The 17,259-nt window shown below is 32.4% G+C and overlaps 1 protein-coding gene across 1 annotated transcript in view; it reads left to right on the top strand.

Moving 5' to 3' along the window:
• LOC129232628 (ATP-binding cassette sub-family A member 2-like) overlaps positions 1-17,259 on the top strand; it is a 209,429-nt gene that overhangs the window by 72,324 nt on the left and 119,846 nt on the right. The window contains exons 16-19 of the mRNA XM_054866761.1: positions 1,619-1,722; positions 5,690-5,804; positions 10,523-10,713; positions 15,391-15,541. Coding sequence (XP_054722736.1) covers positions 1,619-1,722; positions 5,690-5,804; positions 10,523-10,713; positions 15,391-15,541 — 561 coding nt within the window. The remainder of the gene's footprint in view (positions 1-1,618; positions 1,723-5,689; positions 5,805-10,522; positions 10,714-15,390; positions 15,542-17,259) is intronic.

Genomic DNA, 17,259 nt, shown 5'->3' with positions numbered 1-17,259 from the left:
ATTGTAATCTTCCTGATGACTAGTAATCACACCATACACTCTTTTACACAGATCTTCAGAAAATGTAATTAAGATATTAAACAATATAGCCCTTGTTGCTGCTTAATTTTTTATTGTTATTAATTTTCTCGTTTATTACTAAACTAATCTATAATCTACATTTGTGTTTAAGAAAGGCATTTTCATACCTACCAACTCTACTGGTTTTTCCAGTAGTTTCCTGGATTTTTAGTAAACAGCGATATTGGGCATTGAGAGGTATCCCGATTTTTATTCCAAATCCACTGGATTTTGTAAATCTTTCGGGAAATTCCCTTATTTAGTGCCTTTTGTGAAACAAACCATGCAAAATTGTATTTGTAAAGATTATGCGGACGTTCTATTGCAGAGATATCTTAGTGAAACCACTTCTCATGCTCATCGCTCACAGTTCTGTAGCTTTTAGGAAAAATAACTGGGAGGAATGGAGGAAATAGAGTTTCATATGCGTATATTGCATCAATCGTCACATTTTTGTAGGAGTTATTTGACAAACTGTTTTTACAGTTCTCGTCTTCATGTACTCCATAGTTTGAAAACTTCCTGCCCGAAATCAGTTTTACCAATATATTAACCAGTAATTTAACTTTTATCCTTCCTCTTTAATTATTTTATGTGTATATGAAGTAAAGAACTTCTTTATGATTGTACTTAAAGGAATAGTGAAAAAAATCTACTGGATTCTTTTCTTGGAAGGTTGACAGGTATACATTTTTTTATTTTTTACTTATTTGTGAGGAAAATGCCGTATTACCCAGCATTATCTGGCAGGCCGGGAAAAAGCGAGGTGACCATCATGCCGGGAAATTTGAATTTTCTGGCATGCCGGATAATTTGATGTTCATTTTGCAACAAAACAAAAATAAATTTCCCCATTCAATTCCAATCAGAAAACAAACCACTCTAAGGGGAAAAAAAATAAATCCCCAAAGTAACCTCCTTACAAAAAAAAAAAAAGGTGTATTGCATATAATATGTGCTTGTTATTTATGGTAGGTCATTATTAATGGATTTAGTTATATGCCATTAAAGTAATCAATTCAGGAGCACTCATCGTTACTGCGATTTGTTCATAATTTTTTTTAAATCAACTATTTTTGGTTCCTTTTTGAGAGGTAAGTTTAATTTTTATTTATTGAATAGCTATGTTAAATTCTTTAGCACTGGTTTAGGGGTGGTAATTTACTGCTTATAATTGTTTGCTTACTTAGTTTTAATTTAATTTTTATAGAATTATTCTTTATTAAACAATATTTTTCTTGTTGAAATAACAAATGACATTGTTAGTAAATATTTTTACAAAACTAAACTGTTAATTAATACTAATAAGATATGCATAGAACTTATATTTTAAATTATTTTTTTCCTAACCTCGATTTTTCCGGCATGCCGGAAAAGACCAGAGAAGTGTTATTGAAAATCTGGTGACCCCCAAAATTTGCGGCATGCCGGATAATGCAGGGTAATACGGTAACTTTAAAAAAATGTTTCTCTATTTCTTAACAAAAGTTACATGCAGAATTTGAATGTGGATTGAATATTTTAAGTTATGTACATTCAAGATTTGTTTTATTGGCAGGATGTGCTCGAAAGGGCAATGATTAGCATCTATGCTGGCCATGATGTCACCGAACCTGGAACCTACATTCACCAGTTTCCTTACCCATGCTACATACAAGACCAGTATGTTTTTTTCTTCTAATATGTTGATTTTGAAGTATTTTTTTCTGTTAAAAATCAGAATCTTGCTCATTTTGTTGGAATATGTATTGATGATACATTTTGTAGTACTGTGCCCATAAATATACAATTTCTGAAAGTAATACATTTAATCCTTTGATATTATTTAGAGTCGATGGACGAAATAATTGGTTACAGGCAGGGCCTAGTTAAATTAATATCTGAAATAGTCTGAAGTAGCATTCCTCAACCTTTTCTAACCTGCAAGCCAACAAGACCTTTAAAAAAACACTGGGATGAGTGATTTTTTTCCCTTTTTCTTTTTCTTCTTACCTTAATTTTATTCTTTCATTTTTTAGGTTTTTTTTTTTTTTTTTTTGCAAAAAAAAAAAAAAAAACTTTCATTTGCAGACCTTTAAAAACATGTGATTTCTTACAAACTGGGGAGGCTTCCCCCCCCCCCACCCTTTTTTTTTGCAAGGAAAAAACTTTTGTCTCGGAGACCATTAAAATTTTTCAAAACACTGAGGAGTTTTTCCTTTTTTCCCTACAAATGATTAATAATAATAAATGAATTAATAAATATACAGATAAAACTTTTCTAGTTATTGAAGAATTATTTTTAAAAATGTACAAATTTTAAGAATAAGATAAGTAATTATTGTAATAAAATTATACATCAGTAAGCATTGCTGAAAAACCATAGAAAACTATGAAAAGTAATCACAACATTAACGTAAAGCTCTGGTACTGTTTGACCATGGATTGTATGTAATCTGGCTGTCTGCCAAGTAAAGTCGATTCCATCTGATTCAATCTAGTAGGGAAGATGGGAAAATAGCGATGGGATATTGATACACACGTTTTAAAATGTCACTAGTGCCTTATTCACTTATTGCATTCTCAGAAATAAAGTAAGGGGAAACAAAGATAGTTACCATGGAAACAACAAAAAGGAAATAAAATATTTTCATTTCATTCAGGAACGTAAAAGCAAAATGGTAAGCTTAAAACTTTGTTGTGAATAAATAAATCAATTAACTTTTGCCGTGAAAATAGAGATCGAATCTACTTTAGTTTTAAAAAATGTTGCTGCGAGCAAATTTTCATTTTTACAAAACTAAGGCTAAATAATAGAGATGCAAAAGTGCATGTCTGAAGCAAACCAATTAACACCCCTATAAACTAATAGATACGTCCATTTCCGCCTATAAACCGGATATTAGCCTTTCCGTGTAATCGATGGTCAAACTGTATAGGATTATTATGATGATGCTTTCTTTTTTTCCTTTTCTTTTTTCTTATTTTATTTATTTATTTTGTAAGGAAGTTTCTTTTATGTGAACGAGCAAAAATCCATGAGGACTGGTCTTCGGACCACCGGTTGAAAAATGCTGGTCTAAAAGCTTCATTATGATGCATTCTATTCACAGTTTTAGTCTACTTTGAACCCAGCAGTGAATTAGTCAAGCAGTCCGAGTTTGAGTTCTTTTGGCTTGTGTCATTTGGTTTTGTTATGACCTTACTTTAGACAACCAAGCTAGAGTTAGTAGTTTAGCAGAAGCTGCACATGGACACTTGCAGCCAGTGTTTGCCAGATTGGGGAAATCTGGTGCTCTCTGGGGAAATGGGTTTTGAGGGGAATTTTTGGGGGAAATTTTTTTTTCTTGGGGATAACCAGGGGGAAAAAAGAATTTTTTTCGTATTTAGATTTGCATCAAGAAGTAGTAGTTACATTGTTTATATCAAACAGCATTGGTTTAGCTTTGCTCAACTTTATGGAATTCGCATTTCGCATTATGTGGAATATTATGCTACGGAATTCACATTAGTGTTCTGCGTGAGTAACTAGTTGATACGTGAAACAGGTAAAAATAAGTGTGATGAAGAATGTTCTTAGATAAATATATAAAAAAATCATAGTTTAAATGTACATACAGAAGCAGAATAGTAAATGCAAGTAGAAAAAAAAAACATTTGGCTATTTCTTATCTCTTGGTCAGGCGCTTGTATTTATGACTAGTGGCACCCGCATGGCTTTGCCCTTAGTAGAAAAGTAAAAGGTCTTTTGGTTCCCCTGTATATTTACAAAAAATGATAGCTTGATAATTTACTCGCCCATCTTATGATAATTTTGCTCGGGAAAATGCTCTTAAAATTAGAATAGATAAAGAACAAAATCGAATTTTCGAAAAATCGCTTAAAGGTGCACACCCCCATGCTACAAACAGCAGCAGCTACATGCAACAGAGAGATATCCAGACAGAGAGACTTTCAACTTTTTTATTAGTACAGATAAAGAAAGATTTAAAAAAAAAAAAGCGAAAATGGAAAGAAAAAAAAAGGTGGGGAATTTTATTAAAAAATTTGGCTATTTGGGGAAAAAAAAATTTTTAAGGGACAAAAATTTTTGAGGAAGTCGATTCATTTTCTGAAAATATTAATGGAAAAATAATTTTTGAATTTGGGGGAATTTTGGTAGAAAACATCGCTTTTGGGGAAAAATTGGAAGGGAATTGGGGAAATCTGGATTTGACCATCTGGCGACACTGCTTGCAGCCTAGATTATTCCCCAATATGAAAATTCAAAGATGAGGTATAGGAAGTGCAAAAAGCAATTGATCAAATTGTGAGCACTTTATTCAAGAAAAATCAAAAACCTCATAAATATAACAACTATCGTCCAGCTCATTTTCTGTTAAAAGATAATAGTTGAGGATTTCATCCATGGAGAAATATTACAAGTGTTTTGAGGATGTGTTACTTTTTTGTCAACTAAATTGTGTGATTGTAATAACAAAATGCCTCAATATTGCAATAAACGATGTAAGAAAATAAAATTAATAAAATTACATGCTGTATTGTTATGAAATTAAGTGGCAATAACGTAAAATTACAACCGAGATAAATAAAATGTAAGAAGAAAAAAAAAAGAAGTGAAATCTAAAATTAGGCATCAAAAGGAACTTATTGTTCAGATTGTGGCATCTAATTGATCTGCTTTGGAAATACTTCTTATGTTCTGTATTTTTTGTTTAGTTAGCAAGAGTTCAAGACTATTAGCTGTTAACAGCATTATAAAACTTCTTCTTTTGCTCTAAAGTTTTTACTGTATAGAAAATTTCTCAAATCATGTAAAATTTATCCAATCAAAAACCAAAATAATATTTAATTATCAAAGTAATTTGCAGACAAAAACTAAATTTAAAATGTAATTCAAACCTAAGCAGGTGGGTAGGAATGTAATTTAATTTATAGTATGGCTTACTGATTACTAGGGGCCTGACCTTGCACAAGTTCATTTCTGTTTGGGTAGAAAGAGGAGGAATTTCTTATAGTTTTTCAAGACCCGTAGCTATTTCAGTACATAATTTTGAAAGCAAACAGGCTTTCTTCACTCCTTTTGAAACAAATGTGATTAATCCGTCATCCACTGGAGTTCACAAATTATCAGACCCTCATTGCAATTAGAGCATAACTAGCAAAGGCGCCCATATGGGAGGGGGGCGGCAAGTGGGGATCAAGCCCCCCCCCCCCCCATTGAAATTAGAACTTCCTTGTTTTTAGTACTTTTTTCCTTTCAAAAATGTAAAAACCTTTCTTCTCCAGCCATTAATGAATAAGTTGTTAAAAATGTCGAATTTTTAATTACCCTAATCTGTACTGAAATCGGTTTTTATGGGGAAAATATCCTGCTAAACCCTGGGGAAAATATCTGAGCCCCCCCCCCCCCCTTAAAACTTTGCATATAGGTACTCTTGATAACTAGTAAGGTAGTGTAAGCACAAATTGTTAGATCCTCATTGCAATTAGGGCATAACTAGTAAGGTTGTGTAAGTGACTGTATCTTTGTATTTTGTATGAGTTGTAATTTGTCGAATGTGATTTTATTTGGTGATTAATGTTTCAATCTTTTGAGAACAAAATAGTTTCCCCCAAATGTAAGAATTTTATTTTTCTTATTTTTCAGATTTCTTTTCATGATTGAACATGTTATGCCCCTTTGTTTAGCTATTTCATGGGTTTACTCAGTGTCAATGTTAGTTCAAAACATTGTGTATGAAAAAGAACAAAGACTAAAAGAGGTAAGAATTTCAAGTTTCCACAAAATAAAATAAAAAGTTTCAAATTATCTTACTGTGAAATTTTTTTTTGAATTGAATGTTAAGTTGATGCTTATGCATGCTCTACAAAAAATATCATGAAAATATACAGTGAACTCGCGATAACTGAAAGTCCAATAACTCATGACTCAAAGTTTTTATCAAGTCCCGACCCCTTTGTCTTTGACTCCATGCTAATTATTCTCAATATCTCGAAGTTAACTTCCTTTAACTCGAAGTTTTTTTCAAAGATGACTCGAAATTTATTTCGAAGGAACGAAAAAAAACTGTGAGAGAAAAATTAATTCACCTTTGTGTGCAATTCCTGCACAATAGACCTCTAAAGCAAGAAGAGCACCTGTTGAGCCCATGTGCGATAAAGAAGTTCCAAGTGCAGAAATAAGTCCTTAGTTGTACTGCACTGTTTACACTTTAACATGTTGCTAGACTACGATTTTGTGTTTAATCTGTCAAGTTTTCAAGTCAACTGATTGTACATTTATTCAAAGGCTGACCTAAGTTGAGATGTGTCCCCCTTCATTCTTTAGTTCGATCATTTGTTCATAAGTTCGCACGAGAGAGACAGAGTTTTCTTTACAACTAAAGATGTCTAATCAAGTACTCTGTTAATGATATTAAAAGAAAAAGAGAAACTTCTAAAGCGGTAGGATCCATGAATCCAAGTTTGAAACGAATGAAGATGTGCACCTTTCCTGAAATAGAATCAGCTCTATTCAAGTGGTTCCAGCAGTATCGAAATCAAGATCATGCTTTTGATTTTTTTCTCTCAATATTTTTGATTAAACTGTGTGTATTGTACTTAAAAACTTTTAAGTTCTCTATGTTTATCTGTTATTACACATTAATTAAAATATTCGATGGTTTTTAATATTAAAATATCAAAAAACCGAAATTAGCAGTAAGTCGAACTTCCGAAAAGTCAAAGTTTTTCGCCGGTCCCTTTAGATTCCAGTTATTGCGAATTGACTGTATTTTTCAAACTGTCAAATAATGTGAGAAGAAAAGTGTTTAGGTTTGTGTGAAAAATCCAACAAAATCTTTTGGTAGGGTGTCTTTTCATTCATAAGCTCTTTTTTTTTTTTGCGTTGAAAAAAATATTCTTGCTACTGCAAAACATGGGTTTGCATTTTTGAACTCCATTAGTACAGTTTTAATGTTTGACCCGCATGTAAAATTGACAATAATATTATTTTCAACAAATCAGGATTCCACTTTCAGGTTGTTATCAATGATCCATTAGAGCAGGGTTTTTTAAATTGCGTTCCGTGTAACCCTAGGGGTCAGATCACTCAAGGGCTCCACCAAACTTGCTTTTTTTCCCCCGCAAATGTTCTAATTAGTCACTTAAAAATAAGGTTTAAATGAGTTTAATTAGTACTTTCCTAATAAACAGCTCAGTGCATTATAAATATCACTTAAAAATGAGTGACTTTTTAAAATAAATTACCTTTATTATTAACTAGTGGCACCCGCATGGCTTTGCCCGAAGTAGAAAACTAAAAGGTCTGTATATTTACAAATAATGTATGATGAATTTCTTGCCAATTGGCTATGTTCATTTGCTCGCCCATTTTAGGGTTCCACGTTATGTTAATTCCGTAATTTACATTTCCGCATTATGATAATTTGCTCGGTAAAATGTTCTTAAAATTGGAATAGAAAAAGAACAAAATCGAATTTTTGAAAATTCGCTTCGAGGTGCACACCACCATGCTACAAACTAACTTTGACAAATTTGATGAAAATCGGCCGAACGGTCTAGGCACGTGTCAGAGATCCAGATATCCAGACAGAAATTCAGCTTTATTGTTAGTAAAGGAAACAAACATATTTTAATACATCGTATCTATGTCAATTATTTGAATTTGAATCAGTTATCAAAACTATTTTCAGAATCGCATTTATTTATTTATTACAATTTTTAATTTCGGCGACAAATATGGTTTAATCGGGTCCAGATTAATGAGGGTTTACTGTATGTACAAGACAGACAGAGATCCAGACAGACTTTCAGCTTTATTATTAGTAACGATAAATTACCTTTTAGTGTCAATGTGTGGCCTTCAGTTATGTCAGCTCTAGAATAAGACTCTTTCATTGAAATGACATTTGATCCTTTCTTGCACTAGAAATTTAAAACGATGCCATTCACTGGCGCAATTTAAATGATGAATGTTCTGATTTGTCATAAAATTCCTTGTTAGCACTGTTTGCAACTAAATTTATGTTCTTAAGTTACCTGTCGACAAAAACTAAATGTCACCAGAGACTGAGTGCTTATCCTCATCTGAGAATGTAACTTTCAGCCATAAAGCCTGATATTAAGGATGTATCTGTCATAGTAAAAATTGGTACCGCTCATATTATTTTAATTAAAACTTTAAAATTTTGTTTGAAACAAGTTGTAGATACTTAAGAAATTTGTGTTAAGTTTAAATATACACTTTTAGGTCAAAAATTATTTTTCTTAAACAAAAAAAGAATTTTAATTGTAAATAAACTATTTCTTAGAATTTCGCATGCAAACTATAGGGTTGTACCTTGGGATACTTTTTCATATTTTAATTTTTGTCAATTATTTGAATCAAATTTAAAATCTAAAATTCACCTTAAAATACCCCAACATATTTCTCTGCAATACATTTTTTAAAATTCAAACAGTTTGAAAATAAAATTTTGCCAGCCATTTAAAGTAAGAGTTCCAAGCTGTCTTAAAGTACAACATCCTATTGTACTTTGGGACACATCCAGTTGTACGACGGGAAAGTCTTCATGATTCAGGAAAAGAGCCATAAACTTGAACCAACTTTGCACCAAAAAACAAAAATATATTCTTTTCACGGTAATGAATTAAATAATGAATTATTATCTAATATTAAATGTGCTTAAAAGACTACATAAGATTAGAACATTGTTCCATGTTCGTAAACATATCTTAATTATCAAGAACCATGCCCATTTTGTACCTTGGAACGTGTCTTAAGGTACAATATGTTTGGCGGTCCCAAGGTACAATCACCACATGGTTTTAGAAAAACTAAATGGTTTTCAATCTAAATGCACTATCATTATATTCTCATAACCAAAATATTTAAAATACAGTCAACCCTCATTTATCGCGGTTAATTTGTTCCAGGCTTTACCGCGATAACTGAATTTCCGCGAAGTAGGATTCTGTATTTATAAACCGAATATTTTCCTAATTGGAGCGCATTAACTTACTTAGGGCAATTTAAATAGGTTTTTAAAATAGTTAGAGCACCCTAGACATGAAACAGCACCCTAAGCCACCATTACATTTGCATTACTTAATATATTACACAAAATATGAGAAAATGAGATATATTAGACGTAATAGATATCACATAGTTATATTATTGTGAAATAAAATTATATACACACATGCATTTCTTTCACACTACTATTAATCTATGAAAATAGCTTAACTTGTTTGATGAAGATTTAATTTCCAGTTAGTGACCGTATGTGCCCCCGTTCTTCTACATTTATCCTCATTAAAGGTATTGCGTATACAACTTAAAAAGCTAGTACACTGTTGAACACCATTTACAGATTTATTTATCCTCTAGTGACTTATACTTTCCAGTTATAGTGTTTAACGGTTAAAATGAAATAGTGATTCGCTACACTTTCTTCGGCGATTTATACCTCCACTCCTTCAACCAGTACAACTATAGCCCCTCAGAAGAGCTTACTTTACTTGAAAGACATACTTTGTTATTCTTTTGTAGGAAAAAGTTTATACGAGTGCATAAAAAAATGAAAGAAAAAAAAAGCGAAAAAACCGCGATGTAGTGAAGCCGCGAAAGTCGAAGCGCGAAGTAGCGAGGGACGACTGTACTTCACTTTTATAACAAAATAAAATTCAGTTGATTAGTTTTACAAGTAAAAAGACAGAAAATAAAATAAAAATGAAAACATTTACTTTGGAGTCATGAAATTTTTTTCTCTTACAAAATTGTCAATTTTACTCATTTAATGATTTTTTCTATGGCACCATTTATTGGTGAAGGTTACTATTAGAGATTACAAGTGCCCCAAGGTATAAATGTCCACAGGTACAACGCTCTCCCCTACTATTGAGGAATGTACAGAGATTCCACAAATAAACTCCAAATTCAGAACCACTTATGAAACCAATTTTTTAAAATGCTGCATTAGAGGAACCTCTAAAAAATTTTTAAAAATTATTTTCTTAAAAGCAGAATTTTACTCCTTCAACTCTTTTCTATTTTGTTTATGTTTCTTAGAAAGTGTACACAGTCTTTCTGCATCCTTAACAAAAATTAGAATTTTCTCTTACATGGCGTTAAACATTAATCTCTAAAGTATGAATATATATATATATATATATATATATATATATATATATATATATATATATAATTTTTAAAATAAAGAGTTTAAACTTTTTAAAATAAAAGTGAAGGATTTGTTGTGAAAAAAGCATAAAGCAACAAATGTGAACTTTTGTTATGAAGGGATACTTTACTAAAAAATACAAAATAATTGCAATAATGCAATTTTTTTTCTCTGTCAGAAAAAAATAGTAAACCCTTCACATATAAAACTTAGTAAAAGTATCTCTTCACTTAAAAATTTGGAATTTATCCTACAATGATGCTATCATTTGCCACAAGTTACTTTTTATTTCATAGGTAATGAAAACTATGGGCCTCAATAGTGCTGTGCATTGGCTAGCTTGGTTCATTACTAGCTTTCTTCAGATGACCATCACTGCTGCTCTTTTGACAGTCATTCTCAAATATGGACTGGTCCTGACATACAGCAATCCACTTTTAATTTTCCTCATGTTAGAAATATTTGTTGTCGCCAACATAGCATTCTCGTAAGTTATTTATCTCTATTAACAACCTCCCAATTTGTCCTTTAGACTCTTGAAATTTGATGCCTTTTCATCAAGCCCCCAGTGATGTAAATATCTCCTAAATTTCATCAAAACAACAAAAATCCCTAAAAAGGGATTTTTCAGTGATTAAAATTTCTGGAAAAATCCTTACACAAAACTATCACAGTCCTTAAAACAAAACTTTATTACACACGAGTGTGAAAATTGTATGTGTCTGATAACTTTTGTAACATGTTTATTTAATTTTCTTTATTTTAAAAATAAAATTTTCTCCAAAAGTGAGAAAAAAAAGATCTGATTTTTCTTTGAACTTCCTAAATTTTTATATCTATTCCAAGGTATGTCTATAATCATAAGAGGAGAAAACAAACTTACACCTAAAAATGCAAAATTTCCGTAAATTTTGTAGTGGTGGGGGGAAAGGTTTTCTCTGGGGGGTTATTCTGAGGGGAAAAAATGGAAATTTAGATTTTTTTTATAAATTAAAATATAGTTTACTAGTTCTATTTTCTTCGAAAACGTACAAAGTATTAAATATTTTTAAATATACAGTAAAACGCCTATAATGGGGACACAAACGGCACAATTTTTTGTCCTCAATAGAGAGGTGTCCACAGGACAGGGGTTTAATAATGTTATTTGCCTCGGAATTAGAGTTTCCAATCCCGCGCCAATTTCAGTCCCGCAGGATTTCGGAATTGTAAGGAGCCAATCCCACAAGATTGACTTTATTCTTCTAAAAGTTAAATTTTTAATAGAAAAAGTTGTGCTTTTTAGGAAGGACTGCTTTTGTTACATGAATTAGCCGTTATCTCGAATTCCGTGCACCAATTGCAGAGTACTACAAAGTCACATCTCAATTAGCGACTATCGCTTGGTACGCTAAAGTGTGCTTTAAAACAGTCTAATGCGTCTTAACACAAATAATCACTCGTATGGGATGGGAAAAGATTTTTGCAGAAAAAATAATGGACTTGATGAAAACGCGTGACGAGGCTCCACTGCCGTTGGTTGTGAGATTAAAAAACTGTGGACATTTAGCAAAAGATTCCCGTAAACTAAATCACCTGCTAAAATAGATTTTTTCTTTTCTTATAGGGGCATGTTAGGAGTTTTTGCTCATGAACTTCAAATTTCGTACAAGAACAATGTCGGTTTGAGTTTTATATTACTCTATCCAATTTAACTTGCCTTGTTGCTTCATTAACATTGGTCATTGCACCAGTGCATTAGATTTGTTAGTGCAGGGGGTAAATGCTGATTGGGTCGCAGTCTCACTAAAAGTTTTTGAATAATTGCGCTAATTTTACCTCTCACTTTAAAGAGACAATTAAAAACTTGAGCAGCTTAATGTACTGCACTTTCATACGAGTCATATCCAAGATTCTGTCACCTCTGTTAGAGTCGTGCCGAATATTGCAGATTGCTTTGCTAATTCATCGAACATAATTTTCAAAACATGTTACTCACATTTATATTATTAGCTTCACGGTGACAAAGACATCGACAGGCACTTTCTACAGGTTAGATGGCATCAATAGATAATAAAGTAAGGTTTTTCCTCTTCAGAAAAAAATATTGTACACTTATAGTAAGTTAAAGGTATCAAGCGCATTCCTTAAGTTTGCAGAAGCGTTCCAACATTGTATTGAGGGGATAGCCCAGCGGATTTTGCACTCTGTAATACACTTTCTCAATTTCTTCTAAAGCCCAATTTTCTGGGTATCAATATTTAGTGAAGATTATCGATAACCCCAATAATTTTTACGTATGTTTGAAATTGCTGAGCATTTGAAAATTGAAACTTCGAATGAGAATACCAATTCATTTTCAAAAAAATATACTCTATTTTTATTGTTTTCTTGAATGGTAAATCTACCGTTCTTCATATGAGACAAAGTTTTTCTTGTAGATATACAAGAAGGTGATTAAAACTTCAAGTAATACTTGCGAAAATATTTGTTTTATGGACGAAAACTTGGGAAACATTTGCATGGAAAATCTTTGCGGGATTGGAAATCCCGTGGGATCTCGCTCTCAATCCCATGGGATTAATCCCACTAAACATCATGCGGGATTGGGATTGTGGGATTGGAAACACTACTTGGAATCAGGGAATTAAAAATTGTCCGCATAAGAAGGGTATCCGTTAGAAGGGGTTTTACTGTATATGCAATACTTTTTTTTCTTTTTACCAGAACTATACACCGAAGTTTTAAACTTCAAAAATATACCAGTAGCTTTCTGTGTGAAAAACACCAAACATTTTACAAATGCACACCCATTGTGAATGAAGCTGTATTAAACTTTTACCTAAACATTTGAACTGGTTAATAATACGGATATACTAATTCTTTCTTGTGTGTACATAACAGTTTAAGTGAGAAGAGCAGCACATAATTCTTTGGTGTACTGTGAAATTAAATTATATTATGTCTTGTATTGTCAGAGTTAGTTTTCACGGATACTGAACATAAAACATTTTTTAAACTACAAAAGCAGTAAATCTTTCTAAATTCTTTATGCTGTGCTAAAATTATTAAAATTTTCCAAACCCTTTCAACCCCCCCCCCCCTGGGTGTCCCAAGAAAAAAAAATGTTCAAAAGTGAAAGTCTAAAAAGTTTCCTATGGTGGATATTGAACCACTGGTAAAATTTTATACCTCAACGAAAATATTTAGAAGTCCCCCAAGAGCATTTAATTTTACCAAAATGTCCCAAATTTAGCAAAATTTCACTAAAACAAGGGTTTAAGTCCACTAGCGCCCCCCTACATCATTTTAAAACGTAACCATTTTTCATACATTAACGCCTTAGTTGCAATCAATGTATATATTAAAAAAAGGCACCAACTGTTTTAACTAACTATATCACTGTAAACTAATAGAGCCATTTTTTTTCCTCTTTGGATTCTATGCTGGTGACACCAACTGCTGGTGATAAAAAAGGATACATAGCTCTGATTAAAATTCCTGAATAATATCTATCAGTATTGGGAAAAATGACTATGTATGGCTCATTTAATTTGGAAATTAGGAAAACATTTCTCTTTGGTAGGGTTGTGGACACTAGGCCCAGTTTAGCAGGAGAGGCTGTAATGAGTAAGTGGGTAGATAGCTTTGGGAGAGGACCCTTGATCTTCATTGGGTACTCATAAACTGACTAGGACTAGCATAGCTGGGCCCAGAGCCTGTTGCTGGTCGTCACATTTGTATTTGCATTTGGATATCCAATTTTTAAAAAATAAATTTTTAAGGAATAAGTTACTCTCTGTCCATCCAATTTGCTGTATGAAGAGCACCTGGTTTTTGAATGGAAGTTTTAAAATTTATTCCAACCATCACGACAAAGATTCAAAAGTTCGCTGTAATCATCCCCTAAAGGATGCTTCTGATGAAGGAACTGGCACATGAACTGATGTGGATGAGACTGTCGATCGCTTAGCAAGTTTTTTTATTGTTCGTTGTTCTTTTTTCATGGATAGTTAAGTCATTCATCAAAAGCACCAATATATCGTCCCCCTGAACCTAGTTGCAATTTGAGGAACTGCCTATCCTCATAATTTTTTCCAGGCTTTTGATTCATCTAGCTTTCTCTTGGATTGTGTCTGTTTCAATGCTTCATCAAGTTTGCCTGCTTTTTGATAAATCCTTGACCTCCCTTGATAAATGTTGTTTTTGCCTTCTTGGTAATCTGGATTTTTCCCCAAATTTGATCTTATACTGGAACAGTGCTGTCTTGTGTGCTTCTTGGTAAGATGAAAATAAATGAAGTTTTGCATTACATCTCTTCCTGATGCTAGACGTGCATCCAAATTTTTCTTATTTGGATGTTTGAATACAAATGTGACGACCAGCAACATGTTCTGGGCCTTGCTATGCTGGTCCTAGTAGAATCCAAAGAGGAAAAAAATGGCTCTATTAGTTTACAGTGATAAGGTTGCAGTTAAAATAGTTGGTGCCTTTTTTTTTTATAAATTGATTGCAACTAAGGCATTAGTGTATGAAAAATGGTTACGTTTTAAAATGATGTAGGGAGCGCCAGTGGACTTAAACCCTCGTTTTTGTGAAATTTTGCTAAATTTGGGACATTTCGGTAAAATTCAACGCTCTTGGGGGATCTCTAAACATTTTTGTCGAGTTATAAAGTTTCGCCAGTGGTTTAATAAAGAAACCACCATAGAAAACTTTTTATAGGGTAAGACTTTCAACTTTTGAAAGTTGTTTTTTTTTGGAGGGGGGGGACACCCTCCGCCCCCCTCTCTCCCAAATTCCTCTTTTTTTCCCCAATCATTTCCTTCTCTACCTATACCTATTTTAAGACATTTTCAAAATGAGCATTAGTTTGCAGAGAAGTTTTTTAACTCTGACTTCAATAACTAATAATAGTGATCTCAATTTCTGAATTTCCGGTATTGCCGAATTTGCGAAATTTCCTGTACTATGAAATCCCTATACTGATGTTTTAAAAATCCCTCTTCCACTCAAACTTTGCTTGGTTCGTGCAAAGTCTCCCCAATTTTATGCACAAGTCTTCCTAATTTTCAGTTTTTAATATTGGCTGGTTTTCAAATTTTCAAGTTCTACCCAAATGTGTGCTTTTGTGTCTGAACATTCTGTTGCCCCAAGTTGCGACTAACTAACATTTTTCTTTCAGATTCCTTGTCAGTGTCTTGTACTCAAAGGCCAAGCTAGCTGCTGCTTGTGCCGGTATCATCTATTTTCTTACTTATGTTCCTTACATGTACATAGCTGTGCGAGAAGAGGCCGCCCATGACCATATTCCTGTCTGGCTTAAAAGTTTGGCTGTAAGTTAATCATTAAAAAAATTTCTTCATAAATTATCACAAAATGCTTCCATAACATTAATACAGGGTTACTACAAATGATTCATTCATTTTCAAAATGCTATTTATCCAAAAGTATTGTCCATACAACGATTTTAAATTTCAATAATATTGGGTTTATATATTTTTTGTATTTATAAATATCTTATTTAATATCTTAAGTTGGTTAGTTTGAGCTCAAGTGAAAGTGTGATGGGTTTTTTCCAGTGACGCAAATGGTTTTTAAGTTTGCATATTCAAAATATAATTTTTGTTCTTAAGTAAAAATGTGTAGACAAATAAATATTTTGATATAGTTTTTTTTAAAATAAAAAATAACGTAAAAACGTCAAATTGAGTTACCTTTAGAATGAGAAACTTTAAATGTTCAGAATGGCTTTGGGTCATCATTTCTGTTTTGAATTTAGTTTTTAAAACTTCAGTTTGTTGCAGTGTGATAACTAGAAACCGTATTATATGCAAATGCATATAAAGGGCTAAAATGTGCAATTGCATATTTTTGCGACTTTTGGCATCAATGCATATAAATAAATGCATTAAAAGGGCAATTTTTAAAAACAAATTCAAATTACTGTATTCTTCTCAAGATTTTTTTTTACGTTTAAGAAATTCTTTATTAGTTAAAAGGATATTTTCATCTTTAGAAATGATATCAGTTGATAAAAGATTTTTTTTTTCGACAAAAAAATCATATTGGGATCGATTGCAGTTGAAGTAGTTAATGTTCATACCACTTTGTGTAAATATTTGATTAAATATATAAGTATCACCTTTAGTAACAAAATTAAAAAATAGAGACGCTATTTTTTATTCAGAGGTGACACTTTTCTTGGCACAAATAAAAAAATATTAGCGGGTATATTTTTGGTTCAGTGCAAATTCTTTAGTGTTTGGCAGGCCTACATGGTTGGAGTCAGAGTAAATTTGGGGTGAAAAGGGCAGAGTCGGTAGTCTTAAGTTTTAAAATCTGTCAGAATCTGTCATTTTCTCTCAAAGTCTTGAACTTGGCCATTGCTTGCAGAGTCGGGGCTCAGACTGATTTTAGGGTAAAATAGTCAGAGTTGAAGGCTCTAAAATCATAGACTAATAATAAGAGTAGACCGAGCTTTCTCATTCTTGCTGATGAAGAAAATTGGTTCATAGATGTATCATGTGACTGGTGGAAGGGCTTGGCGAAGACTTTGGCAGCATGGTTGCTAGATGGCAGCATTATCTATAGTTTGGCACTCGACATGTATTTTAAGACAATGTGTTTTCATTAAAAAAAACTTCCAGGTGCAGAGATTCAACTGTTTTTCTTTTAGTTATGCATTATTTTGACATTAGTAATAGTTTTTGATCAGTTTTCGGTAACTTTTATTTCATTTGGAGCTGTCAGCGTTGGCGTGAACGAAATGGCGTAAACGTTTTGCGTTAACGCAAAAATGTACTAATCGGTATCTTAAATTGAAACTGTAGGTAAAAATCTTACCGTTTGCCTATTCTTTTTGGGTGCTTGCATCTTTAATTGCTTAGAGAGTTATTGAAATTGACTAAAGAAAATGCACAATACTATCTAAACGAAAAACTCAGTATATTAACAAAATATTTACAACTTAGAATAACAAATTTACAAATCGGACTCCATAAAAGATCATTCTTCCGTGTTCCATCAATTCTATTTATTTTATTTCGCGCGG

Source organism: Uloborus diversus, unplaced genomic scaffold (genome assembly GCF_026930045.1).
Source record: "Uloborus diversus isolate 005 unplaced genomic scaffold, Udiv.v.3.1 scaffold_13, whole genome shotgun sequence".
Lineage (NCBI taxonomy): Eukaryota > Metazoa > Arthropoda > Arachnida > Araneae > Uloboridae > Uloborus > Uloborus diversus.
This window is presented reverse-complemented; position numbering and strand designations above follow the sequence as displayed.